General features: G+C 45.9%; 1 protein-coding gene across 6 annotated transcripts in view; it reads right to left on the reverse strand.

Moving 5' to 3' along the window:
• The window catches only part of Anapc5 (anaphase promoting complex subunit 5), a 49998-nt gene that overhangs the window by 5059 nt on the left and 17162 nt on the right, over positions 1-27777 (reverse strand). For 5 of the 6 annotated variants that reach the window (XM_010604408.3, XM_010604409.3, XM_010604410.3 and 2 more), the window contains exons 3-15: positions 27358-27467; positions 26424-26616; positions 22785-22851; positions 19484-19585; positions 18415-18605; positions 14005-14086; positions 13375-13464; positions 11345-11526; positions 10374-10509; positions 6612-6686; positions 5779-5900; positions 5314-5421; positions 5089-5236 (exon numbers count right to left, since the gene is read on the reverse strand). In XM_010604408.3, the coding sequence (XP_010602710.1) occupies positions 5089-5236; positions 5314-5421; positions 5779-5900; positions 6612-6686; positions 10374-10509; positions 11345-11526; positions 13375-13464; positions 14005-14086; positions 18415-18605; positions 19484-19585; positions 22785-22851; positions 26424-26616; positions 27358-27467 (1606 nt within the window). The remainder of the gene's footprint in view (positions 1-5088; positions 5237-5313; positions 5422-5778; positions 5901-6611; positions 6687-10373; positions 10510-11344; positions 11527-13374; positions 13465-14004; positions 14087-18414; positions 18606-19483; positions 19586-22784; positions 22852-26423; positions 26617-27357; positions 27468-27777) is intronic. The other variant, XM_010604406.2, reaches the window with a different exon arrangement.

Here is a 27777-nt window from a genome sequence, read left to right on the forward strand (position 1 = left end):
AAAAAAAAAAAAAAAAAAAAAATACAGAAACAAATCTGGGCCAAGGAATTCAGAGTGTATGTGGCCCTCGGGTTTGATCTCCAGTACTGGAAAATAAATAAATACATAAATAAATAGAATGGAATCAAGCAAAGGTCATTTTCTGATCATAGGAAGTGAATGTAGAAATCAACAACAAAAGGAAGTTTAAGAAGCCAAAAATATCTCAAAATTAAAGAACACACCCATAAGGGCCAGGGATTTAGCTCAGTGGCAGCACGCCTGCCTGCCTGCCAAGCGCAAGGTCCTGAGTTCAGTCCCTGGCACCAAAAAAAAAAAAACCCCAGAAAACACCTTTGAATACCCAAAGGAAAACTTCAAGATAAAGCAGAAAATGTTTTGAGATATATATAAAAAATAAAAAATACACAAAAAGACTTATGCAATTCTCAGGGAAAGACAGATGATCTCAAGTTAATAGCTAACCTTCCACTTGAAAAGAACTAGAAAAAGTACATACCCAAAGCTAACAGAAGCAAAGAAATAATACAGATTAAAGGGCAGATAAAACAGACAAAAGAAAAGCAACTAAGTCAATAAAAGTAAGTTAGTTCTTTGGAGTAATCAGGAAAAATTGACAAACTGAATTTGACTGAACAAGAAAAAAAAGATAAGACTTAAATAACTAAATCAGGAATAAAAGTGGGGACTTACCAACAGCCTTACAAAAATGAAAAGGATTATATAAGAATACTATGAATATTATGTGCCAACAAATTGGAATAGACAAAATGGAGATTCCTAAAGATCTACCAAAATTGTCTTAAGAATCAGTAGAAAATCTGAAGAGACCTATGGCAGGTCAAAAAAGACCTGAAAAGGAGGAGGAAACTTCCTAATTCATTTTGTGTGGCCAATATCACCTTAAGCCAGAGCCAAAGGCAAATAAAGATACCATAAAAAAGTACAGATCGATAATCTTCATGAATACACACAGAAAAATCATCAACAAAATACTGGCAAACCAAATCCAGCACCAATTGTGTGTGGGGGGGGTACGCATGTGCGCGCACGTGTGTTGTGTATGGAACCCAGGGCTTTTGCACTAAGCTACATCTCCAGCCCCTTTTAATTTCTTGAGACAGGATCTTGCTAAGTCAAGCTGAAACTTGTGATCCTCTTTCTTCAGCATCCCACAGTGCTAGGGTTGCAGCAGTGCACATGATGCTCAACCAGTAGCACTGTCTTGCTCTTTATTTTTATGTTATTTATTTATTTATCTATTTATGACACAGGGTCTTTTAGTGCAGGCTGGCCTTGAACTTACTATGTAACTCAGGCTGGACTCGAACCTTTGGCAATCTTCTTGCCTCAGCCTCCCAAGAGCTGGAATTACAGGTGTGCACCATCACACGCAGCTTCCAGCAGCATTGTTAAAGGGATCATATATCATAACGATGTGGGAATCATCCCACCAATACAAGGTCTTTCAATATAGGAAAATTATAAAAAAAAAAATCAATCCACTTAATGTACCATATGAATAAAATGAAGGAAAAATGCCCACACAGGATAATCTGATACAGAAAAAGTATATGACAAGATCCAATGCCCTTTAGCCAGGCGTGGTGGCACATGCCTGTAATCCCAGCACTCGGGAGGCTGAGGCAGGAGGATCACTGTGAGTTCGAGACCAGCCTGGGCTACACAGTGAGTTCTAGGTCAGTCTCAACTACATAGCGAGACCCTGTTTCAAAAAATTCAACAACAACAAAAAGATCCAATGCCCTTTCATGACAGTAACACTCGAACTAGAAACAAATTCCTCAATAAAAAAGGCATCTATGAAAAAACCCAGGGTTAATGTCGTATTTAATGATGAAAGACTAAAAGCTTTCTCACTAAGGTCAGGAACAAGACAAGGAGGTTGATTCTTCTCAAAACTGCACCAGACTTATTCCCAGAGCAATCAGGCAAGAGAAAGAAAGAAACGGCACTCAAATGGGAACAGAAAAGTAGGGATGTAGATCAGTGGTAAAAGGCACACCTAGCACGCAGGAGGCTCTGGGCTCCACCCCCAGAGCCAAAAAAGAGTAACAAAGAGAAGGTGAGACAGAGGAAGAAGAGAGAGAAAGGGACAGGGAGAGGGAGGGCAAGAGAGGGAGAGGGAGAGAGAGAAGTAGGGCATGGTAGTGCATGTCTATAATTCCAGCACTTAGGAGGCTGAAGCAGGACAATCACTGAGTGGAAAGGCAATTATGGGTAACGAAGACAAGGCAGGGTGCATTATAATCCCTGACTTGAAATTATACTACAAAGCTACTGTGATAAAAACAGCATGGTACTGGCAAAAAAAAAAAACAGACCTGAGGATCAATGGAACAAACTGGAAGATACAAAAACAATCCCAGACAAACTCAGCTACCTTATCTTTGACAAAGGAGCCAAACTACTTCGCTGGAAGAACAACAGCCTCTTTTAATAAATGATGCTGGAAAAACTGGCTTCCCACAGGCCAAAGATTAAAACTAGACACATATTTTTCACCATGCACTAAACAAATAGAAATGGATCAAAGATCTAAATATTAAAACAGAAACACTTAATAAGCTAGAAGACAGACTAGATAGAAGTCTTGAAGACACTGGTGTAAGCAAAGACTTTCTGAACAAAACCCTGATTCCATAGGAAATATCACAAAGAAGTAACAACTGGGATCTCATTAAAAAGCTTTTGCGCAGCAAGAGAAACCACCAACAAGTGAAGAGACAACCCCCAGTGTGGGCAAAAATTTTTGCCAGCTGTTTCTCAGACAAAGACTAATATCTAGAATAAAGAACTGAAACAAATTAGAGCCCTCCCCCAATTTAAGGATCCAATCCAAAAATGGGCATCTGAAATGAATAGACACTTTTCAGATGAAGAAGTAGAAACAGCAAATACATATATGAAAAAATGTTCAATGCCACTGGTCATTCCAGAGATACAAATTAAAACAACGCTGAGATTCCATCTCACTCCAGAAAGAATGGCTGTTACCAAGAAATTAAGCAGTGACAAAAGCTGGTAGTGCCGCGGGGAAAAAAGGAACCCTTCTCCACTATTGGTGGGAGTGTGGACTGGTGCATCCACTGTGGAAGTCAGGGTGAAGATTCCTCAAAAAACTATAACTAGAAGCTCCATTCAACCTAGCTATTCCCTTTCTTAGTATCTTCCTGAAAGAATTAAAAGCATCTTACCACAGTGATATATGCACACCCATGTTTATAGCAGCAAAATTTGTTAACACCTAAAAGTTTGTCCATCAACTGAAGAATGGATATAGATTTTTTTTTTGTACAATGGAATACTACTTTGCCATAAAGGGTGAGCTTGAGACATTTCTAGCTAAATGCATGCACCTTGAGATGATACTGTTAAGTGGAATAAATCGAACACACATGTTTAAATACTGAATTGTTTCTCTGGTGTGAAAAACCAAAAGTTGAAATAAGGACTAAAATGTACGATAGACATTGGGAAATGGGAAGAAAATGTTCAAATGAGAAGGGAAACGAGAGAAGGGGGAGGGGGAGAGGAAAGAAGGGAACCCCCCAAAGGAAAACAAAAGAAAATCTAAGGAAAAATGGAAACAATTTTTGTACATAAGGAGGGAAGAGAAGCCGGGAGGAGGAATAGGAAAAAAAAGAAACAAAATATATCATGTACTGATACAAATTCCCCATGATGTTATCATTATGTATATCTAAAATGTGCCAATAAATGTTTTGCTTCAAAAAAATGAACAGGGCCGGGGGTTTAGCTCAGTGGTGCCACCGCCTGCTTTGCAAGCACAAGGTCCTGAGTTCAATCCCGGGTACCAAAAACAAACAAACAAATGAACAATTCCTAGAGGAACATACACAAATGGCCATTAAGGACAAAAAAAGATGCTTGCATCACTGTCCTTAGGGAAATCAATATAAAAAAACCCACAAGGAGATACCACAAAAAATAAGCTTTGGCGAGACTGGCAAAATCACAGCCCTCATCCGCTGCAGGTCAAAATATAAAACACAGCAGCCACTAGGAACCAAGGAGCAACCTGTGCTGAAAACAGTGTCAATTCCTCAAGAAATGACACAAAATCATCCCATGGCCCAGCAACCCTACGCTTAGGTACCTGCCAGAGAATGAAAACAGGTATTCAGAGTTCCTTGCAGGTGACAGCAGGCAGAACGTGAACACCCGAAAGTCCACTGTCTGACACAAGATGTGGTGACCTGCAGCATGGGGTGGGACCCAGCCACTAACGGACGGGGCCCTGATCACGTGTCACACTGGATCTGAGGGACAGAAGCCAGGCTCAGGCCCCCTGCAGGATCCCGCTCATCCGCAGGGCCTCGGACAGCAGCGTCCCTGGTGGCAGAGGGGTTGTGGTCACCTAGGGCTGGGGCAGGGGCTGGGGAGTGGCCGCCCGGAACGGTGTCCACCCTGAGTAATGAAACGCTCTGGAATCAGACGGTGACTCGGGTGTGCAGCATTGTTAATATTATCAAAATCGCTCAACTGGACCCTTCAAAATGGTTAAAATGGTAAATTTTATAGTATGTTAACTTCATCTTTGTTCAGATCCTGGGGGATCTGGTAAGGAGCAGTTCTGCAGTGGGGCTAGGGGACCCCATAGCTGAGCGGTTCTGATTCACTCAGGGGCCTTCCAGGAATAAGCAGAGTCTGTTCCTGTGAGACCTTTATCCGGGAAGAAAGAAAAGAAACCTAAAATACAATTTGATGTCCAAGTTATCAGGGCTGGGGGTGTAGCCCCGGTAGATCACCTGCCGCACCACAAAAACAAAACCAACAACCTCTCAGTGCACACCTGGTTTCCTCTTCTCGCTCCACAGCCCCTTGTTGCTCCATCATGCGTGGCTCCATGCTAATCGTTACCACAGTTCAGGGCCTCATGACAGGCGAGGCCCTTACTGGCCGGGCAGGGCTGCTGGGAAGGGACTGCTGCCCACGCCGCTGCCACCCTGCGGACGCTCGGCACTGCCCTTCCCAGGGCAAAACGCGGCCATGGGCTCAGAGGCTCTATAACATGCACGCAGGCAGGCACAGAGATGGCCTTACCTGGGCGAAAGCCAAGTTGAGCACGGTCTCGGAGGCCAGGTACTGCAGCCGGTACTCCTTGGACAGTGCCAGCGCCTGCAGCAGCACGGGCATGGCGATGGTCGGGGTCGCCGAGCGCCAGTACAGCTCGGCCACTGACAGCAGGACGCTGGCGACAGGAGGGCAGCGTGAGGAGCCGGCCAGCGACACCACCCACCGCCAGCCGCACAGAGGCAGGCGCCTCACCTGATGACCATCTCGGTGTTCTTCAGCTTCTCGCAGTAGCTCAGCAGTTTCTGCAGGAGCTTGTGCGCCTCTGACATTTGGTTCTGCGCTTGGAGCACAACTGCTTTTCTGGGACAGAAGCACAACACAGTTACGCTCATGTCCACAGGTGCTTTGCAATGGCCACTTTGGAGCAAACACCTCATCTCCTCAGACTGCAGCCTCGCAAAAGGAAAACTGCCTCGTTTTTGTCACGCACACATCTACATGCGAGGGAAGAATCTGGAAACGCAGCTATCAGAATATCAGTGAGCGTCTTTGTAAGATACTTAATTTTCTTCATTCTGCTCTGTAATTTTATTCCTGGATAGAAAAAAATTTTTCCTAAACTAATGTAGCGAATACACACACAAAGCAAATAAAAAAAATAGTAAAAGTAAAGTTACTTAAGAGCTATTTCACTCCAGAGTTTCCCATGTGTCTTACCTGTACACGCCTTCTATGCTGTTGAGAGCTGTGATCCCGGTAACAAGGGAATCGGCCATATGGAATTTGCCATCATTCATCGCTCTGTCAAACTGGATTTTTTGATCACACAGCATCCATAACTGATAAGAAAAAATCCAAAAACCCAAGTACAAAATGGCAAATGTTAACCCTATTATTCAATGGAAATACAAAAGTATTCTGACTTGCTCAGCAAATAAATAGCCTTATCACAATTCACCTTCTTTTTCTGTTGTTGCTGTTGTTGTTCTATTATTGAAACAAACTGAATCTTTTTTTTTTTGGTACCAGGGATCGAACTCAGGACCTTGCACTTGAAAGGCAGACTACGGCACCACTGAGCTAACTCCCCTACTCCTCTGACTCTTTTTTTTTTCCCCAATTCTTTTTTTGAGAAAGGTTCTAGCTACACAATGCAGGCTGGCCTTGAACTCATGGTGATTCTCCCATCTCAGCCTTCTGAGTCCTGGGTAACAGGCAAGCACACCACACTTGCTTCTTTTATATTTTTGAGATTGAAAAAAATCTTACATATTTCAAGCATGTGAAAAAGCATGGAGAACAAAGCAGGAAATATGTGTGTGTAGCCCAGCAACTTCACTAACTCACATTTTGCTTTATTTACTCGGCACTCTTAGATACTGCTGCTGTTCTCTGCAAGTTCCATCTCCTCACTTTTTCCACAGCAAGCACTCCACTTGGTGTTTGTCAACCCTACTCAGGTTATTTATTCTTTTCAACAGATATGCTTATCTTTAAACAATATATAATATATAAATATATAAATCCATGTCATTGGAAAGGGGGGTTACCTGGGCATGCTGACTATTAGGTGGAAACCGTTCCTTCAAGTGCTTTAATACTTCAGAAGCAGCAGCAAAACAGCCCTGAAATAGAAGGACATCTGACTCTCACGACTGTGTTAAAATCACATTGCTCACACCAGCACAATGGCATCATGATCCACCTGCTTTTTTTCTTTGTTTTTGTTTTTTGGAGTCAGGGGCTAGTTATACAGCCCAGGCTGGCCTAGAACTCCGGTGATCCTCCTGCCTCAGCCTCCCCAGTGCTGGAATTACAGGTGTGCGCCACCAAGCCCAATCCACATGCTCTTGATGGAGCCAGCTGACACTAGGCAGCGGTGTCACATTTCAAAGAGACATCTCCTTAAGGGAATTTTATGTATTGAAAAAAACTTCAAAAAATACACACGGCAAGGCATGTTCTTTCTAGAAAAATGTGTGCAGATGATGAGACAAAACATTTTATTTTTTTTGGTATGGGGATCAAACTCAGGACTTTGCACTTGTGAGGCAGGCAGGAGTATCACTGAGCTAAATCCCAAGCCTGAGACAAATTACTTTTAATTGCACCAAAAATAATCACAGTTATGTTTGGGAATATCTCTAGGCTTCTTTTATGCAATAAATATAAATTATATAAGTACTCCAAAAATAGCTATACTTAAATTTTTGTAAATTATATATAACAATGTTTACTACATGGTAGGCACTCAATATTTTTTGAATGAATCAGTCTTTCCAGTGTCAAAAATTAAAATCAGAGCTGGGCATAATAGTGCACACCTACAATCTCAGAACTGTGGGAGGCTGAAGCAGGAAGATCACAAGTCTGAGCCCAATCTAGCCAATTTAGCAAAGCCCTGTCCCAAAATTTAAAAAAGAGCAAGGGATGTAATTCAGTGCAAAGGTCCTGAGTGCAATCCCTCGTATCACAAAATAAACAAACATAAATCTATATCATAAAGTTTCATTAGGTAAGTAAATTATGGGACATTAAAATAATCTAGGTGTGGATATTTGGTTGTTTCTAACTTTTCCATTTTAAAAATGCTACAGTGAATATCTTGGGGCATACAGCTATACCTATATGTCCAGTTATTTCCTTAGAAATAAAAATTCAAACCTTAGAAATGATAGGCCCCTTAAGTGCCGATACATTGACTCAATTACCCTCTAAATATGTGTCAAGAACTTTCACATCTGCAGTCTACGCCCCTTTCTCCCCAGTACTTACACCTTTGCCTATTTGATTATTGAAACTATGATTTCACTGCTTATAAGTTTCTTCAATGACTAAATTGACATTTTTTTCATGCTTTGGGGCCATTTATACTTTTTCTGTGAATTTTCATGTCTTTTTTTTTTTTTTTTTTTTTATGAATGTGTTTCATTTGGTTTGGAACTCACTATGTAGCCCAGGCTGGTCTCGAACTCACAGCGATCCTCCTGCCTCAGACTGCCAGTACTGGGATTACAGGCCTGCGCCACCATGCCCATTTCCATGTCTTTTTTATGTTTGCATCTCATTGGGCTGGTTTTGTTTTACTTTACAGTACTGGGGATGGAGCCCAGGGCTGGCACATACCAGGTAAGCACTCTACCACTGAGCTATGTCCCAACCCATGGGATTGTTCATCTTTATCTTGCCAACCCCACAGCTTCTTTTGTCCCAGTCCTTTTGTCAGGTAATGCGCTTTCTGTAGAGCTCAATTAGACCACAACTGAACTGTTATTTGAAAAAAGTAGAAATTACACTGAATTATAACAAAAGGCAATTCATCTTTTTATTCTTTTTTGTTTTGGTTTTTCAGACAAAATTGGGCACATTCGGGGTGGTATGACCATAGATGGCTTTGTTTTTTTAGACGGGCGCTCCCTGTGTAGCTCAGACTGGCCGTGAGCTCACAATCCCCTCACCTCGGCCTCCTGAACACTGGGACTTCATGCATACACCACCGCAGCCAGACACCTTTTGTGATTCTAACTGGCCAGTCTTGCCAGTTATTGTCCGGGCACGTGGACTGAGGTGGACTGGCAAGCTTTCAGGCCAAATTCAGAGACTACTTCCCACTCTGTGGTAGCCCCCAAAACAGCCCCATTGCTGTTCCTGTGGCTACGAGAGGAAAGATAAAAATGACCTGGGGTTACTTGGAAGGACAAAGCAGCCAGTGCAGACAGGGTGAAGGGCACAGCTGCAGTGAGCACTGGAAGACACAGAAGCACAGTGAGGGGAGAAGGGAGGAAACCAGTCAGAGTCTTAAGGCTGAGGTTAGAGAACACCGAGCAGGACACACTCACAATAATGGGCACCACAGGGCCGGGGATTTAGCTCAGTGGTTCTATCGCCTGCTTCATAAGCGCAAGGTCTTGAGTTCAATCCCCGATACCAAATAATATTAATAATAATAATAATAATAATAATAATAATAATAATAATAATAATAATAGGCACCACAGAGAGAGGGAAAAATAATGGCATTGAGGCCACAGCCAGGGAGCTACAGGGCTGAGAAAGAGGCTTCCCAGGGCCAGAGATTTAGCTCAGTGGCACCATGCCTGCCTCACAAGTGCAAGATCCTGAGGAGTTCAATCCCCAGTACCAAAAAAAAAAAAAAAAAAAAAAAAAAAAGACGGAAGAAAAAAGGCTTCATAGAACAGCCTGGGCTACATAGTGAGTTCCAGGTCAGACTAACTACATAGTGAGACCCTGTCTCAAAAAACCAAAAAAAAAAAAAACAGGCTTCACAATCTCTCTCTCATGAAAGTTTTGAGCAAAAGGCAACTGGCTGAAGCAACACAGCCTTTAATTAATGCCCTGCAGAAGAAACAGGTGTGAAGGCACACGAGTCATCTGCTTCCCACGGCCTTCTCTGGAGTCAGGCAGACATGGGCTGGAAATGTGACTGACAGCTACTGGTGCTGAGTGCAGACTGGGCTTGCAGACCGTGGTTCCTTGTTCTGTGAATTGGCTGACAATACCACTGACCTGCAGGGCAAGGTGGCACACATCTGTAATCCCAGCACTTGGGAGGCTGAGGCAGGAGGGTTGCCAAAAGTACGAGGCCAGCCTGAACTACACAGTGAGACTCTGACTCAAAAACAATTAAAAAAAAAATTACAGCTGACCTCATGAGAATTCCAGAAGGACTCAGTAAAACAGTACACATAAAGCAGAGCCCAGATCCAGCACAGGACAATGTAAATAAAACATCAGCAATTACCATTTTATATCATTATCATTTTAGCTCTGCTTTCATTACCTTCTCCCTTCCTGCAAACCTCTACTACCTTCCACTTCTTTGGCTCCTTTTCATCCCATTTGTCCTATCAAAGCAGCCAACCTCTTATTCCTTTCATTGATGCCCAAAGGTTTGTGGGCTCCACATTCAGTCTCCTTCCGGTGTAGCCACCTGCACCCAGCCCCCCAGACACGAAAGCATGCACAAGAAGCTCCTGGCCCACCACCTGGCAGGCCTGGACAGGAAATGTCCCCAAGGCCTTGGCTGCCAGCCTGTAGCTCTGCGGGATGATGCTGAGCACCTAGGAGCCAGGCCTCGTGGAAGGAAGCTGGGTCACTGGGGTGTGGCCTTGGGGCGGTGCCAGGAGGTGGTCAGGTCTGTCTCCGTGCTTCTTGGCTGCTTCTGTATGAACAGATCATGTCCACCAAGCATTCTCCCCATGGGGCCAGCACCCATGGAGCAAAACCTCTGAAACAGGAGCCGAGAACGCCCCCATAAGCCAGTAGAAAGCTGCTTTGCACGACCCGCCTACCTGCTCTGCGTGCAGCTCTGCAAGGTGGCAGAGCGCGACTGCAAAGGACTCTGTGTTGTTCTGCTGCACGCCAGAGTTCACCGACTCCAGGCTGTTCATGCTCAGCAACATCTGGGCTTGCTGTAGGGCCATGGTGCTGGGTGAGGAGAGGAACAGGTTTCCCTTCAGCTAGCAGGCACGGGCTGCCCTGAGGGTTTCTGAGTGGAATCGCAGGGACGTCAGCCTTTCTGCAGGCTCTGTCCCAGGGAAGGTGCGCCCTTCCAAGGCCAACTCTGCTGCCCTCAGGACAAGGACAGCAGGAAAGTACCCTGCACACGCAGCCCCTCAGCTCAACAAGAGTGTCAGGCTCCTAGCTCACCTGCCTGCTCGCCCACACCTCCCCACCCTCTGTGTCCCCAGAGGTCACAGGATATTAATTAGGTTTCACGGGTAAATTCAGACCCGATGCCATTCTGGCACCAGCCGCTCTGACAATGCAAGCAGTGGCCAGTGTCGGCAGCTGTCTCAGAGCACAACGTGCCAAAAAATTATCTGAAATACAAAAACAGACTGGTAAAAGAGGCACTTCCTGTCACCACTGAATTCCTAGAAACAGCAGACTGGCTAGTGAAGGCTGAGGTAGCCACAGGGCTCTGAGATTACAATCTGGCTCAGAAGTTTACTTCCAAGCTAAAGGGAGCAGGAAATCAACTGTTTCCACACAGCAGCCGTGGGAAGGAAGGGACGTCGGGCGGGTCAGCCATGCAACCCACAGGCAGGAGAGGACCCAGGTCTGAGTCATGGGTCAGCTACACTGGTGACTTGGGCAGATCCATGTGTGACCCAGAAAGGTCACCAACCAGTTCATCAAAGAGCAGCCAGAGAAGGAGCAGGTACCATGCATAGAAAACCCTGGACTGGCCTGTGCCAGCCACAAGATGCTGCTAGTCGAGAAAGCAGCACCCTCGCTCCTCCGCACTGTGAGGACCCACCTGCGGCCGTACAGCCTCCAGATGGCCGTTTTCTGTGCGATGCTGATGTCGATGAGCTCTGACAGGCTGTGTTTCCAGTGCAGGAGGTCAGAGTCCTTCAGGGCATCCATCAGTTTGTTGGCCGTCTTGCCGGCGAAAGCTCTCTGTTGAACAAGGGACTGTATTCCCAGGGAGGCGAGGTACTAAGGGGACAGATATACCCACGACCCAAGACAGAGATTACACGACAGAATTTGCTCTGCTCGTCAGAAATGTGGTGGTTTTCACATTTCAGCACATGCACAGTGACAGCTCTACTTACAAGCAAAGTACCTATAACCTGACCCTAACCCTGGTCCACAGGATGTGTCTTCCTGAAAAACTAAGGCCAGGGCGCATGGGAAGGAGCCAGGGCTCTGGCATTAGCTGGGTCTGGACTTAACCGTGTCCGTACTGTTGCTGTGGGACTTAGGGCCAGACACTGAGCTTCTCAGCTAAACCTCAGCTTCCTCATTGGTAAGATGGACAACAAATTTATCATAAAGAACTGCTGTAAGGATTACAGTGAAATAACAGGCCACTCAGTGCTGGGCACGTTAGGTAACAGGAGATCAAAACAGGATGTCTATGATGAGCAACAAGTCATCACCTTAGCTTCTGGTATAATCTTCAAGGATAAAATCTGACTTAAAAAAGGCAGCTCAAGTCCACAGCAAAAATGGAAAGTAAGTGTATTGTTTCTTCCAAAGACCCACTATGGTTCTATCTGTGTGCATCAGTTGCCTTTCCCAGAAGCAAATCCCACAGACAATTCACAGATTTATCAAGCATGCACATTAAATTTGTACAATCACTTGCATTTATACCAAAGTCTGTTGCAAACTTTTTGGAGACAGAAGGTTTAAGCAGTCCTGCTGCCTGTGATCCAGTTTGCAGATTTCTGAGATAGAATGAGGCTCTTCAGGCAACAGGGAAGTAGCTCTGGCAGGCACTACTACTTCCTGTGTGCAGACCACACCCTTTCAGGGTCCTATGCACGCATGTAGGAGTCACTAAGGACTCAAACTTGGGTCCTTCCCCACCATTCAAAAGGACAGCAAATTCCTGGCTTTGTTTATTGTTTAAGAGAAGGATCAGCAAACTCGTCCCATAAAAGGTCAGAGAGCAAGCCAGGTAGGTTTCACAGGCCACACTTGGTTTCTGCAGCACAGTCTTCAACATCTTTGTTCCCTGCCCACAGTGGTGCACAAATGTAAAACCCACTGTGACCTGAAAGGCCATGCAGAAACAGGCAGGGTACCGCTGCCGGCCCATGCGCTATAAAGTTTGCCAATCCCTGGTTTAAAAATAAGCTTTCTACCAGTGCCTGCCTTGTAAGTTCAAGGACCCGAGTTCAATCCCCGGTACCAAAGGGAACAAAAAACAAAAACAAAACCAGAAGTAAAAAGAAGCTCTCCACCCTGTCTCTCCCTCTGGCTGGCTATGCCTGGACCAAGGCAGCCATCAAGAATTCCTGCAGACTCACAGGGGCTCTCCAGCCGTCACAGCCCCCAGGATGGGAGAATTAGAATAAAGCAGCTGGATACAATTTGTAGGGCCTCCAGGAGGCTTCCTGGAGACTAAAAAATAAAATAAAATAAAATAAAATAAGCTTTCCAGGGCTGGGGGCGGAGCTCCCTAGCATGTGTGAGGCCCAGGCTTCCATTCCCACCACTAAAAAACCCACAGCAATAAAAAGCTCTTCTGAAATCTTTCTAAGTGAATATATGCTAAGTAAATGTCCTTCAATAAACTAAACAAAGGTTTCTTATCAAACTGATAAAGAGAGCATCCACAGATGTTATTAGGATGTTATTAGGGAACAGCAAGAAACCTACCAAACAGAACTCAGTGGTCTGATTAATAAGTCAGTCCCAGGAAGCTGGCGAGAATAAAACCACAGGCTGAAATGTCCATTCTAGCTCCATCGCGGCCTCTGACAGAGGCGGCAGGAGAGAGACAAAGGCTCCACACCACTTATCTAAACGGCCGCATAGAAAGATGAGCCTCACCGGCAACCCGAAGTGCACTGCCTTCCTCACGGAATGCTCCAGCAGAACGCCGCTGTCCGACCGCTTCTGCCCCAGCACATAAAGCCAGCTCTGGTGAGAGACGACCACAAAACTCGTCAGGACAACAGCAGTGGTCCATGTTCTAGTGAAATACCAACGTGGTCGGCAGTGAGAATTGGAAAGGGACAAAATAAATCTCTGAAATACCCTCTCATGAATTACGCATCAGCAGGCTGGAACTCAAGGCCCCCCAAAAGCAGGAAGGCCCTGCAGAGCCTTACTTAAGAAACAAGGTTGGGGGTGACTGGCAAGCGTTCTGTTTGCACTTGGTGACTGTGCTTTTACAGGACACTGAATCACCTAGTTACTAGGTGTAGCAGTTATCTGTTTATTTTTTCATAAATCTCTTTACTAATGCCAATATTAAAGGTGACACTCTATCTTTACTTTTTTGTGGCAAGTTGCATTAAAATCTGTGGACAGGAAGTGCTCCCGAAGCAGAACAGAGCCCAAGAACTGAGGAAGGTATGTAAGTCGGCCTTTCTGAACCCCACAACCACTAAGCAGCCCCACCCCAGTCCTCGGCTCCACCCACCATGACCCACTGATGGGGCCTCCGCGGGGCCTCACCAAACAGTGTTGCAGACACACGTGGTCATTGGACTCCTGGGCAATCCTGATGGCCTCCTGCAGGGCGAGCTCTGCCTGTTGACTAATGACAGACCAGACGTTAAGGTCCCGTTAGCAATCACAGATACGCGCCAGCCTTGATGGCAGCAGTCACGGTAGCAGAGACCAGGGGAAAGCGGGCCTTGGTGCACAGAGGGCTGCAACTATTTCTGGTTGCTTCTCTCCAAGCCCTGGCCCCAGCAGCAGGGAACGGTGACAGTGGGGACACGGGATGGGTCTCTCCTAAGGTGGACTCAAGCTTAGAGGGGACACAGCAATGGACTTTGTCTTGGCCCACAGTTTATTCAGCTGTGCGCAGCTGAGGGGAGGCCAAGGTGGGGGCCTAACACCTCACTCTGCATTGTACCACCTTCTGCATGACTCAATTTTTTTTACTGCATCCACTTGTTAATTTTCTTTTTTTTTTTCAAAACTAGTTTTAAAATTATTTTGCGGATTCCCACTTTTGAGACCTTCTTCCTACTCACATGTCCCCTCACTGTCCCTCTAACCCCTCAGCCTCCGTGGACAATCATCCAGGTTTTCTCAGCCCTGCTCTGCTACCTGCACCCCACTCTGCAAGGCTTCCTTCCGCAGCGCCGTGGTACTGAGCCTGCCTCAGTCTGCTGTCATCAACTACTTTCGCAGCCCAGAGACGGCACAGGCCACACCCTAAACACGGGGTTTCCGAACGGCAAGCCAGGGAGCAGAGGGTCACAAGCACGGGCTGAAGGGCTCAAGATAGGACCTGAACTCTTGAGTGTTCCGGACGTAAGGACAAATTCACACGAGGGATTTCCTAACATTAGCAACAGCCTCACATGAGTAAATTTTTTTTACTTTAACATATTATCTTTATTGTTACCACATGAGTAATTTTAATTAGGTAGTGCTAATTTTTTCTTGATAATTATTCAATAAATAAAGAAACCAGATACATTTTTACCAATTGTGTGCTTCTTTTAAATCCCCTCTAGTGTTGACAGTAAAGCAATGTACTAGCACACCGGAGGCGAACCTGTGCCACAGCAGGCTGTTTGCAATACTGAAAGCTCTAGAATGTTCTCTGTCACTAAACTGGAGTATAAGCTACTCGGGGGCAGGAAGCGGACTGTCACAGAGGTCCTCAATAACATCACTGAACATCCATTAACTAAATAATGCTATGCTTAGAAAAAAGGCTATGGGCCAGGCACTGGGACACACATATAACCTCCGCTATGTGGGAGGCAGAGGCAGGAAGACTGCCAAAATCCAGTCTGAGCAACAAAAAGATCTTGTCTCAAAGTTTTTTATTTATTTATTTTGGTTTTTTGAGACAGGGGCTCACTGTGTAGTTGAGACTGACCTGAACTCACCATGTAGCCCAGGCTGGTCCCAAATGCACAGCAATCCTCCTGCCTCAGCCTTCTGAATGCTAGATTACAGGCATGTGCCACCATGCCCGGCTCTAAAGACATGTTTTTTTGTTTTGTTTTGTTTTGTTTTTTTTGGGACCACGGATCAAATTCAGGTGCTTGTGCTTGCAAGGTAGGTGGCGAACCCCTGAGCTAAATCCCCAGCCCGCTACTTAATATTTAAACCCAGGGAGTGAGTGCTCCCTAGGCAAAGGGTGGCAGTGCAGCTCTTACGCTGGCCTGGCGTCACGTAACATTACAACACTGCTCACCACCATGTGCTGCCTGTCTCCCCATGGTAAATTCTAGAACAGTGCCCGGTGCACAGCAGCTGCTCAGCAAACAGCTGCCCAAATTTTCAAGCAATCCCCACAGTCCTTTTAGCTCAGTGACAAAGACTGATGCAGCCCCCCGACCCCAAGAGCCAAACCAGGGACAAAGATGCTGGGCCCTGGTGACAAGGAATCAGGAAGGATCGGCACTTTCCCAAAGCCCCACCTTCCCTCCTTTGCATTCAGGCAGCTGACTACTTTCTGACAACATCCTGGACACAGGAAACGCTGTGCGTCAAAGGAGTGTTCATATCTAGAAGGCTGCATACAAATGTCCAAGTACTAGAGAAAGCAGTTTCTAACCCAAGAATGGGTTGCGGTGTTGCTGTTATTTATGAGCACAGAAAACTGAAGGGCCCCTGGGCCTGGGGACGGAGCTCCGTGGGAAAGACCAGCCGAGCACATCAAGGCAACATAGAACAAGAGGAAAAGAAACAAGAAAGGGCCCAGATCAAATGGTAATTAACTGGGGAGACAAACAGAAGTTAGCTTTTACAAGATATTATGGACTTTTAGCCAGGTGTGGTGGTGCACACCTGTAACACCAACAACTTGAGGGACGAGGCAGAAAGATTCCAAGTTTGAGCCCAGCCTGGGCAACAGAGACCCTATCACAAGAAAAAGACAAAAATGGGCTGGGAATATAGCTTGGTTCCAAGGTTCTGGGTTCAATCCCCAGAAATGGGAAAAGATAAAGTAGGGGACATAGTTCAGTGGTGGGGCGCTGGGAAGCATGAGGTAGATGGGGTATGTAGAATCCTGCAGTCACGGAGTCTGGAGGACCCTTAAACACTGGAGTCCACTGTCCAGCAGCTGCCCCATTCCCTTGACACCTGCCGGGGCTGGGCTCAAGTACCCCACGAACACCTTCCTCAGAGGGATCCACACCAGGGAACTTCTAGTGAGCGAAACACCACACACTCGCCCCTGCACTGCCCAGCGCCCAGCGTTTCCCAGCAGCCAGAGCCTCTGTCACGGCGACCTTTCTCGACAGGCACTCACGTGTCAGTATCTGCCTGGCCAGCCGTCTTTTCTGTAGGCCGAACATACTCACTTGAGCATCTCAGCAGTGAGACGGCCCCTGTACAAGCTCCAGCTTGTCTAGGCCTCTTTTAAAACCGCAGGGTTCCGAGTGTCGCAGGTCTCATCTCCTGACCGATGGATGCTGCTGCCCTTTAGCAGACTCCAGAGTCCCTATCAAAGCTGCCTGTAGTAAAGACTGCATCACTGAACTGATACAAAGTCACTCGGCAGGGGGCAAAAACTCGCATTCAGTTCACTGTTTCCTACATTTTACCACTATCCACATTACCTCACTGTTCCAAAATAACATCCACGTTTTTAGTTTTATGTTTTTTGGTTTTTTTTGAGACAGGGTCTCACTATGTAGCTGAGACTGACCTGGAACTATATAGCCCATGCTGGTCTCAAACTCAGTGATCCTCCTGCCTCAGCCTCCCCAGTGCTGGGATCACAAGCGTGCGCCACTACGTCCGCCAACATCCACATTTGACAGGCTTTAACTCAACTTTATTCACTAAACAACTGTTCAGCAATCTTCCTATTTTTATTCACACACACAGGCATATCTGACTCACTATGCAGCCCAGGCTGGCCTCAAACTCACAGCAATCCTCCTGCCTCAGGCTCCCAAGTGCTGAGATTACAGGCGTGCGCCACCATGCCCAGCTCTACAGATATATCTGAGCAACAAAATAAACCAGTGTCACCTCGCAGGCAGCCTAAACTCCGCTCAGAAACAAACATGACTCTGGACAAGCAATGTGCAGTCTTCCACCCAGCAGAAGCCAATTTCTTTCTGGCTTTTTTGGTACCAGGTATTAAACTCAGGGCCTCACACTTACCAGGCAGGCACTGCACTGCTGAGTTACATCTCTGGCCCTTCCTTCTGGCTTTTTAAAACCCTAAAAATAGCTTTTGCTGCCCCATTATTACCTCTGAAAAACCCTTTTGGGAATCTCTGACCTGATGACCCAATTTCCTTTTCACTGAATGGCTGTGTTGTTCTTAGAAGGACATTAGAGGCCCAGCAGGAAGGCAGCAATGCTGAATAGTGACACTAGGGGGCAGATGACAGAATTTTCATTAACTTTGGTCCCAGTGTAAAAGGTTTACTCAGAGCAAGTGAAAAGCCCATGCTGGAGTCTTTTTCTTTTTTGAGACAGGGTCTCACTATGTAGTTTGGGCTGGTCTTGAACTCACAGCAATTCTCCTGCCTCAACCTCCCAAATGCTGGGATTACAGCTGGGTCTTCTCTTTCTTTATTGATTTTTTTTTTTTTTTTTTTTTTTTTTTTTTTTGGTACTGGGGATTGAACTCAGGTCCTTGTGCTTGCGAGGCAGGCGGTAGAACCACTGAGCTAAATCCCCAGCCCTGGCTCTTCTTTTAGGAAATAATTTTTGTTTTGGGGTTTTTTTTTTTTTTGAGACAGGGTCTCACTATGTAGTTGAGACTGACCTCGAACTCACAGTGATTCTCCTGCCTCAGCCTCCCGAGTGCTGGGATTATAGGCGTGCGCCACCACACCCAGCTGGAAATAATTATTTTTATTTACAGCCCCTCGCAGTTGTCACCTGAGAGTTCATCTCCTCAATGTCCGCAGGGACACAGGTCTAACTTACTAGTGGCCAAAGCGGCAGTGCAGGGCGGCCAGGTTGAGGGCAGCGTAGCGCAGACTCCGGCCATAGCCCTCTTCCCCGTTGCTTTTGCTTTCAGCTCCAGTGAGAATCAGGCGGTCAAAGTAATGAAGGAGACTGTGTGTGGAGCTGAAAACATCCTGAACACGGAGGTTGTTTAAGTAGCTGAGGTAATGCTGAAATGAGAAAAATGTATTTTGAATGTTCCTCTTGCTTTTGTGCAAGACTACTGGGCAGAGTTCTGCTGCCTGCAAACCTAAATATTCCCTACCCTTGACAAGAATTAAAGAGCCTCAAGAGCTGGGAGGAGTGGTATGTGCCTGTAGTCATAGCTTTGGGAGGCTGAGGCAGGAGGATCACAAGGTCAAGCCCAGATTAAACAACTCAGCAAGACCCTGTCTCAAAAAAAAATTCTGAAAGGGGCCTGGGCTCAATCCCCAGTACCACAAAAACAGAAAGAAAAAACAGTGAAACTTTTTATTAGTTTACCAAGTTAATTATTTTCATTCTGTTTTGAATTAGTGAATTAAACTTCTCTCCTAACAGGCAGATCTTAGTTAGAAAAAAGCATTTTAAAATGGATATACCTCCACCTGTGAATAAAGTATGATGGCAAACCCAGATATTTCAAAAAATTTTTCAGAGTAAAACATCCACAAAGAAAGTGAATTATTAGGGCCAGTGATTTAGTTCAGTGGTTCCGCCGCCTACCTCTCAAGTGCAAGGTCCCAAGTTTTGTCCCCCTCACCCCCACCGGCCGGGGGGAGAAAAGAAAAAGGTCTAAGGCCCGAAACCCTTTTCTCTTGCTCAGTCTACTCCACCATCTCCTGTCCAAAGCTCAGGACATCACAGGGGGTGAACCACGGAGGTCAGCACCTAAGGGACCTGTGCTGGCCGGAGGGGTTTTGCTTGCTGCCCAAGCTGCCCCTCGCCACTGGGTGGCTCTCAGGGACTCACGCCAATGGCCTGGGCCTCCAGGGCTGCAGCTGTTCCATTCCCTGAAGAGCCCAGGCCTCCCTCCCCAGCTCAGCAACGAATTCGGGAGCAGACTCACCGCTTCAGCAAAGTCAGGGTTAAATTTCAACAAGTTATTCAGTTCTTTCTGCAAGGAGGCTGGAGTGAGGGCTTTTGTCTCATCGTTTTTTAACAAAGAGGCCTGAAATATAAAAACAACAGGTAGAAGCATCAATAAATACAAGGAAAGGCGTATCAGCTACTTGGCATCACCTAAGGATTTTCACTCCCATGGGAGTCACTGCAGGGTCTGCCTGAGCTCAGGGCTCCTGACACCACTGCCTGAGGAAGCCACCACAGTCACCTCCCACCAACGCCCCACCTTTCTTGCACACCCTTCCTCCCAAGGCAGCACCCAGGCTCTCGTCTCTCCCCCTCTTGGTTTCCTGGCTGGAACTGTGACCACTCTAATGTGTGTTCCCACCACAAGGACACCACTGGGGCTGCCCCACCTTGGACCTGAGGCACCAGAACTGTGCACCAAAAGAAACCACTTCGTAACTAGCCTGCGTCAGGTACTTCATTACAGTACCACAGAGCTGACTAACACACATGTACAAACTAGTTCTACCCGTGGAAACTAGTCTTCACCCAGAACAATCCTCCCCCACCAAACTCCTGAACAGAGAACCCCTAGGGGATCAAGCGCATCTCCCAGCACACCCGGAAAATGGTCCTTAACTTCCCTCAGGAGATTGGCCCTGACCCCAGCAAGGACAGGGAAGATGAGGCCTGGCCAAGTCTCTGCGATACCTTTGTGGAGTGGGAAATGGAACAAAGGAAAAGAGGTGCGCTCAGCTCAGGGCCTGAGGGCTTGTGTCCCAGGAACAGCAGCAAGGATCTGCCTGCTGCCCTGCAACCAGGCAAGAAGGTCCTTTGTGAAATTACTGAAGATCGGGTTATTTTCTACTTCACACCTTTCTCTGCCTTGTATCTGAAAGGGCTCTAGAATTCTGTATCAGGTTGTAGGTGCTTTCTTCATGTTTTTGGTTATGATAGTTATTTAGGGGGTAGCCCGCAATATATTGGAACCTGGATACATGTTGTGCTTTTTTTTTTGTTTTGTTTTTTTTAAGTCCTCAGCTAAAATAAGCCCGCCATTCTCGCACAAAATTAATTATTTTTGTTTTGTTCCATTTTTGGTTTTGGTAGGGGAGGATATAGAGCCAGGTAGGGAGAGCAGGACTGCTAGGGTGACGTTGACGTAACATTACAAAATGATCTGGTGCCAGATCTGAGGCTTGCTTTTTTTTTTTTTTTTTTTTTTTTGTGATACCGGGGATTGAACTAGGACCTTGAGCTTGCAAGGCAGACGGTGGAACCACTGAGCTAAATCCCTGGCCCACTTTTGCATACTTTTACAGGGCAGGTCTGTACTATGTGTAGTGCTGTTTACATGATTGACTTTAGGTTGTAATCATTATTTTTAAAGATTTACACAGAAAAAGAAAGTAGTTTTAAATAATATGTCTATTTAACTGGGTTATAGACAATTCACTACAATCTTATCTGAACAAATTTTTGCATAAGTACCAATAATTTCTACTTCTACTTTTGACTCATTATCACTATAGAATAGTCCAAAATATGGAAAAGCTACTGAAGAAAACAAAATAATTGACAATCCTACTACCCAGAAACACTACTGCTTTAAAGTATATTATGCAATACATTACCTTGCTAGCACAAGGGCCCAAGTTTGTTCCCCCATACCAAAAACACAAAAAACAAAAGATAAAGAGTATTATTCTAGTTATCTTTTTTCATATGTGTGATTATATGTGTTGAAGGTGTTGCAACCTACACATTTTAAACAAAGGTAGAATATGACATATAATGACATTTCCTGTCCTTTTCTTTTCTTTCTTTTTTGGCAGTACTGGGGATTTAACTCAGGATTTTGCACTTGCGAGGCAGGCACAGCGCCACTGAGCTACATTCCTGGCCCTCCGGTCCTTTTCATGTAATAACATACTGTTGGCTTTGTCTCATCATCAAATAGTCTTTGAAAATGATTTCTAAAGCGTAAGTATTAATCTTCACTCTCATTTATTGCAAATCCTTTCCCCCATTTTATTGTTTAGCTTTTAATTTTGTTACAACTTGCTATGACAAGGAGACATTGTAAAACTTTATGCTGAATAAAGCAGATGATCTTCTATGTCTTCTCCCACAGATTTATGATTAGAAATTCTCCACCTAGGTTTCAGTTAAGAGTTAATACACAGCTCCTTCTAATTATACCTGCAGGTATTTCTTTTAACTCTTTAATCCATCTGTAACACACTGAGTGTGGTGAGGACCCAGCTGACTGCTACTTTTTTTTCCTCTCAATAAATCAATTGTGTTGGTGGGAAAATTCTAATCACTGTGAAAGTCATCCTCACACATGATTTCATAAATTTTATCTACACCTAAACATTATAACATTCTGCAAAGAGAAAATGGTTTTAAAAACCAGGGAAAATAGAAAAAGGAGACAAAAACAAAATCTATGCTGGAGGCCCGGGATTTAGCTCAGTGGTGCTACTGCCTGCCTCAAAAATGCAAGGACCAGAGTTCGATAATCAGAACCAAAACAAAAAAAAATTCTATGATGAAAATTATTTTGAACAACAACATTCAGCTTATGTTGCTAAGATAATGAAAACATGTGGCTCATAAATAGCAATAAACTGCAGGGCACACCTGTAATCCCAGCACTCTGGGAGGCTGAGTCAGGAGAAGTGCAAATTCAAGCCCAGTCTGCACAACTCAGTAACTTGGTAATATCCTGTCTTCAAATAAAAAATAAAAGGGGCTAGGGATGTATCCCAGTGTGAAGGCCCTGGGTTCAACTCCCAGTATTACATTAAAAAAAAAAAATCTTCTTTCATCTAGATAGAGGATGAGTTGGATATTATTGTAGAATCCAGGTATTAAACATACAGTTATTCACTATAAAATGCTTTCTCTCTTTTTTCTTTGTCCATAATAAATAAAATGTGAGAAGAAAAGCAAGTCTTTCAAATCATATGTTTTTGGACCATTGGCCTCATATCATTACTAAATGAATTGTAATAGAAAAACAAAGATGACACAGCTGGACATGGTGGCACATGCTTGTAAACTCAGCACTCAGGAGGCTGAGGCAGGAGGATTGCCAAGAGTTCGAGGTCAGCCTGGGTTACATATGAGACCCTGTCTCAAAACAACAAAAACCAAATAAGATGACACAAAATAGGAAGGGACAAACTGCACTGTTGGTGAAAAAGGATCAAGAGGAAGGATGATGCAGACACTAACAGGCATAGGCCAGGATGCAAAATGTCACAGGATAAAACCTCTTTTACAGAATATACCTGTTGAGAAAGAAAAAATTCCGCTTGTTTTTGGGACAGAGGTCCACTGCAAGATACTTCTTCTTCTCTGGAGAAATAAAAGCAACAATGGTAAGAATTAAACAAGAATGAAATCAGAAAACTTGTAAAAACTTTAACTGAAAGCAGAAACTCAAACAGGCATTTGTACACCCATGTCCACAGCAGCATTACTTTCAATAGCTGAAACGTAGAGCAACCCATGCATCAACTATTGGATAAACAAATAAGCAAAACGTGGTATAGAAACAAAGGTGTATGATTCAGCCTAAAAGGGAGGCAATTTGGACACATGCTATAATATGGATGAATCCTGAGAACATTATGCTAAGTGAAATAAACCTACGCAAGGGGCCGGGGATTCAGCTCAGTGGTACCGGGCCTGCCTCGTAAGCCCAAGGTCCTGCGTTCAATCCCCGGTACAAAAAAAAAAAAAAAAAAAAAAAAAGAAAAGGCAAATACTGTATGATCTACATGAGGTACTTAAAACAGTCAAAAGAAGTGCCGGGCGTGGTGGCGCATGCCTGTAATCCCAGAACTCAGGCAGGAGGGTCACTGTGAGTTCGAGACCAGCCTGGTCTACACAGTGAGTTCCAGGTCAGTCTCAACTACATAGTGAGACCCTGTCCCAAAAAGCCAAAAACAAAACAAAACAAAACAAAATACCGTCAAAAGAAGATAGACAACCTGCCAAGCACAAGGTCCTAAGTTCGATTCCAGGTAACAGATAAAAAAAACAGAAGAGGAGAAGAGGACAAGAGATAAGCAGGGCACAGTGACGCACACTTGTAATCCGAGTACTAAGAAGGCCAAGGTAGGGAGAGCTGCAAATTCGAGGTCAGCCCAGGCATCTCTGTGAGACTATTTCAAAATAAAAAAAGAATGTGATGGGGACACAGCTCAGAGGTACTGGATTCAGTCCCCGGTGCTGAAAACAAAACAAACAAAAGACAGGATGAAGGGCTGGAGCGTAGCTGCATGGCTCAGCACCTGCCTCCCATGCACAAGGTCCTGGGTTCAAACCCAGCACCACCGAGCCACAGACGGCCTTCAGTTATGAAAAGGGCTACTTGTTTAGGAGACATGTACCCTGTTTATGAATCTAATTATCTGCTCAGACAAATGTTTACTTTCCAGTATATGTAAATTACAAGGATTTAACCTAGGCCCAAGGATAGGCTTTGAAGAGTCCAAGAAGTTTGTACACAGCGTGTGGGTTTGTTTGCATGGATGCATGTTTTATTGGCTCTTTTGAGATGGGGGTCTCGCTATGTAGCCCAAGCTGTCCTCATCTTTGGTGGTTCCTCTGCCTCAGCCTAAGGCTGAGGTCACAGGTGTGCATCACCATGCCTGGCAAGGATGCACGTTTCATTTCTTTTTTTTTGAGCCAGGGTCTCACTATGTAGTTGAGATTGACTGGAACTCACTATGTAGCCTAGGCTGGTCTTGAACTCACAGCAATCCTCCAGCCTCAGCCTCCCGAGTGCTGGGATTACAGGTGTGCGACACCATGCCCAGCTTTTTTTTTGATACCAGAAATAGAACTTGGGTCCTTGCGCTTGTGAGGCAGGCGCCAGAACCACTGAGCTAAATCCCTGACTCAAGGATGCACATTTCAAACAAGAAGTAATGCCTGGCATCCACTAGATTCTCAAGAGGAATCTGAAAACTCCCCAAAATGTTTATATCTACCAAGGTAACTGAAGTTTTAAATATAATATAGCATTAATCAAAAAATAAAGGTTTTTGTTTGTTTTAGTACTTGTGATGCCCTAGGACGAGGGACAGACACGCTATCTCAGGGAGTTCACTGCAGTCCCGGTAAAGCCTAAGTCCGGGCACTCGAAGTGACCTAAAGGACAAATGCGACATCCAACCTGAACTGCACCTAGAAAGGGAGGGAGATGTCACCACCCAAAGTGGTAGTCAGGAACCGAGTCCGGGAGGACAGAAATGGTTAGGAGGGCAGAGGCCGAGCAGGAAAGGAAGGCGCAGGCAGGACGAGGAGCGGCTGGGTGCCTTGGAGGACAGCAGTCAGCACTGGACCAGCTGCGAGGAAGGACCAAGCAGAGAAGTGGAAACAAAGCTCCCGGGGAAGGACAGAAGCAGGGAGGTCAGGGACAAGGCACCAGCACAGTGCGGACCCGGGCCTGCCGTCCTCCCTCAGGTCCTGAGGGTGGGCCACACTGTCCCCGGCTGTGCCCTCCTGCACATCAACTCCCTGTCCCCGGCCTCTGCTCAGTGCCGGCTCAGCAGCACCAATGCCCGCCCTCACCACCACCCCGCCCAGGGACTCACTGGGCCCATGTCCCTGTCACTGCCATGCAGCACCTACACGCTCTGTCCGTCCCACAGAACCCCACCGGGACAGGGACCGTGTCCCCACTGGAGACAGCACCACACCTCGCATCAGGTCTGACACACAGGGAGACTGGAATTAAACCACTGGCAAGTGAGGAAATAAAATACAAGTTTGCGTTGGCTGCAGCCCAGGACAAGGTGGTCCCCAAGGCCAGCTCGCTGCAGTGACCCCTCTAGGCCTCCAGGGGCACAAACACTATCGCCTAGCGACAGTCAGCAATGCCAATGCCAAATCCCAGCCTGCTTCTTCTGTAACTGGATTTTCTAAAAACGCTCAATAAACATCAACTGCCTAAATATTCTCTCTTCCAAATTAGCAGCTGGGTTCTCATTTTCAACTAGAAATAATTTCAGTTTCATTGTAGGATGGTAGGTTTGCAAGCTGTGCTATGCAGTTACTCAACGTGATATTTTCTACTTCTTAACTTTAATACAAATTTCCAGGACAAGAAGAATATTTTCCCTGAAGCAAACTAAAAACACTGCAATAACCACAAGAAAGGAAAAAGACATGGAAGAAAGAAGAAACTAAGGGTCCTCTCATAACACAACACGGTAGGAAAGATGGCCAACGCCGGGGGTGGATAGTAGCTGCCTCGAGTGTGAGGCTGTGGGTTTAATCCCCCGCACACACACAGAAATAAAACTCATGAAAAGGAATAAACTGAAATTTTCTTTTCAAATGAGTCAAAAAATACATGAAAATTTAAAAAATTCTCTACCAGAGCATTTTCCTTTTGCACACAGAAGTCTAATAACTAGGTTTACATTCCAATAACACATTTCATTAATTTTCATGACAAAATTCAGTTTATGAAAGGCACACCATTTTCTGAAAAAACATTCCTTTAGAGTAAATGCCCAGGACCCCGAGGTCACAGCTTTGAACACCAGGCGAGCCACCGCCCCAGCACCCGGCCCTTAGGAGCCGACTGTGATGGCCCTGAGGCAGGAGCAGGAGTAGAAGGCCACTAGCAAAGGCCCCAGAAGTGAAACACACTCAAACTGGGTCACCTGAGGGACACTTAATGAAGACCTCTTTCCACACTGGGGCGGGGACACCTTTACCCTCAAGTCGCCAGGTCCCCAGAGGAGCACCGAGGATGTCACCGAGTGTGGGGACCCCACAGCCTCTCCGCCTCACTGTCCCTGCCTGAGGTTCCCACCTGAGCCCGAGGGCACAGGGCCCCCTGAGGCAGCAGACTGAGCCAGTGAGGATGCCCCGCCCTGGGAGCGTCCCTGCTGGAAACCCCAAGTCACCTCACGGACACGTCCAGCTCCTCTTTCTCCATTTTTCTCTCCCCGTCCTCTCTGCCAGCCGGCTCCATCTCGGTGTCCCCTGCCGTCTTCTTCTCCCCGCTCTGGAAGTACTGCTGCAGGGCGGTGTACAGCTTGAACACCTGGCTGAAGGACAGCTTGCTGTAGGCCAGGATCATGTGGCGCAGAAACAAACCTACGGACAGGGCGGCAGACCAGAAGGCATCAGACCGGACCACGCGGGACTGCTGGGCGCAGCTCCTCCTCTAAGGGCCCGCAGACCCTTAGTCACTGGCAGGCCCGTGCCTCCTCCCGGGAAGCTCCTTCCGCAGTAATGCGGGCTCAGGCCTCCATCTCCACCCCCAAGCTCCCTCTCTAGCCCTTGGGGACCTCCATTTTAATTTCTTCACGGCTGTCCTATCTGAGGTTATCTACTTTCTACCACCTGGCTCGCCCCATCCGCACATTTCTGGGACAGGAAAGAAAGCCCGCATCCACCTCATGCTCCCTGAGCTTGGAGCACAGGAGATCAGTAAATAACTAATAATGAAAACAACACCCACCAAAAACAAAACCAAAGGGAAGGCACGTGGATACAAAGCTACCAGGAAGCATGGGAGAACCGGCACGAGGGCTGTAACTTTAATACTGTGATGGTGACATGCTCTTCCGAGTTTGTGTGGTGATGGTCACTTACAGGTGCACAGTGCAGGCAAGCGACCCAGAGAACCTCAAGGAAGAACTGGGGAGCCTACCAACCCCAGGACATTCACTCAGACTCTACTACAGTGGACGACACAGAAGGCAGGCACTCTGTGACAAAGGAATTACTCTCCAGTACAGATCCAAACACAAAGGACAAAGGAGAGAGCAACACTGCAGAGAAAGTGCCTTGTGCCAAGGGAAACAGCCTCTCTCTCCTTCACCAGTTTCATACCTACTACACTTGTTTTGTGAACCTCTGGTTCAGTTCCAGAGAAAGAATCTGTGAGGTCATCAAAAAATTGTTCCATATCCTTCAATTCGCCTTCCGCCATCAGTTTGATTCTGAACGAGAAAATTGAGGTGCATATTTTAGGAAGGCCCTCTGAACATCGTCCCATGTTTCATATTCCTGAATTACCTACAAAAGACCTATTTAGTTAGCTAGTTTGTTTTCAAAATTTTTTTGAGACACAGTCTTGCTACATAGCCCAGGCTGGCCTTGAACTCAAAGCATCCTTGTGCCTCAGCCTCCTGAGTGCTGGGATTAAAAACGTGTGCTACTGGGCTGGGGATTTAGCTCAGTGGTTCCAGTGCCTGCCTCACAAATGCAAGGACCTAAGTTCGATCTCTGGTATCAAAAAAAAAAAAAAAA

This window comes from Fukomys damarensis, unplaced genomic scaffold (assembly GCF_012274545.1).
Source record: "Fukomys damarensis isolate Sample0158 unplaced genomic scaffold, DMR_v1.0_HiC HiC_scaffold_12, whole genome shotgun sequence".
NCBI classification, from domain to species: domain Eukaryota; kingdom Metazoa; phylum Chordata; class Mammalia; order Rodentia; family Bathyergidae; genus Fukomys; species Fukomys damarensis.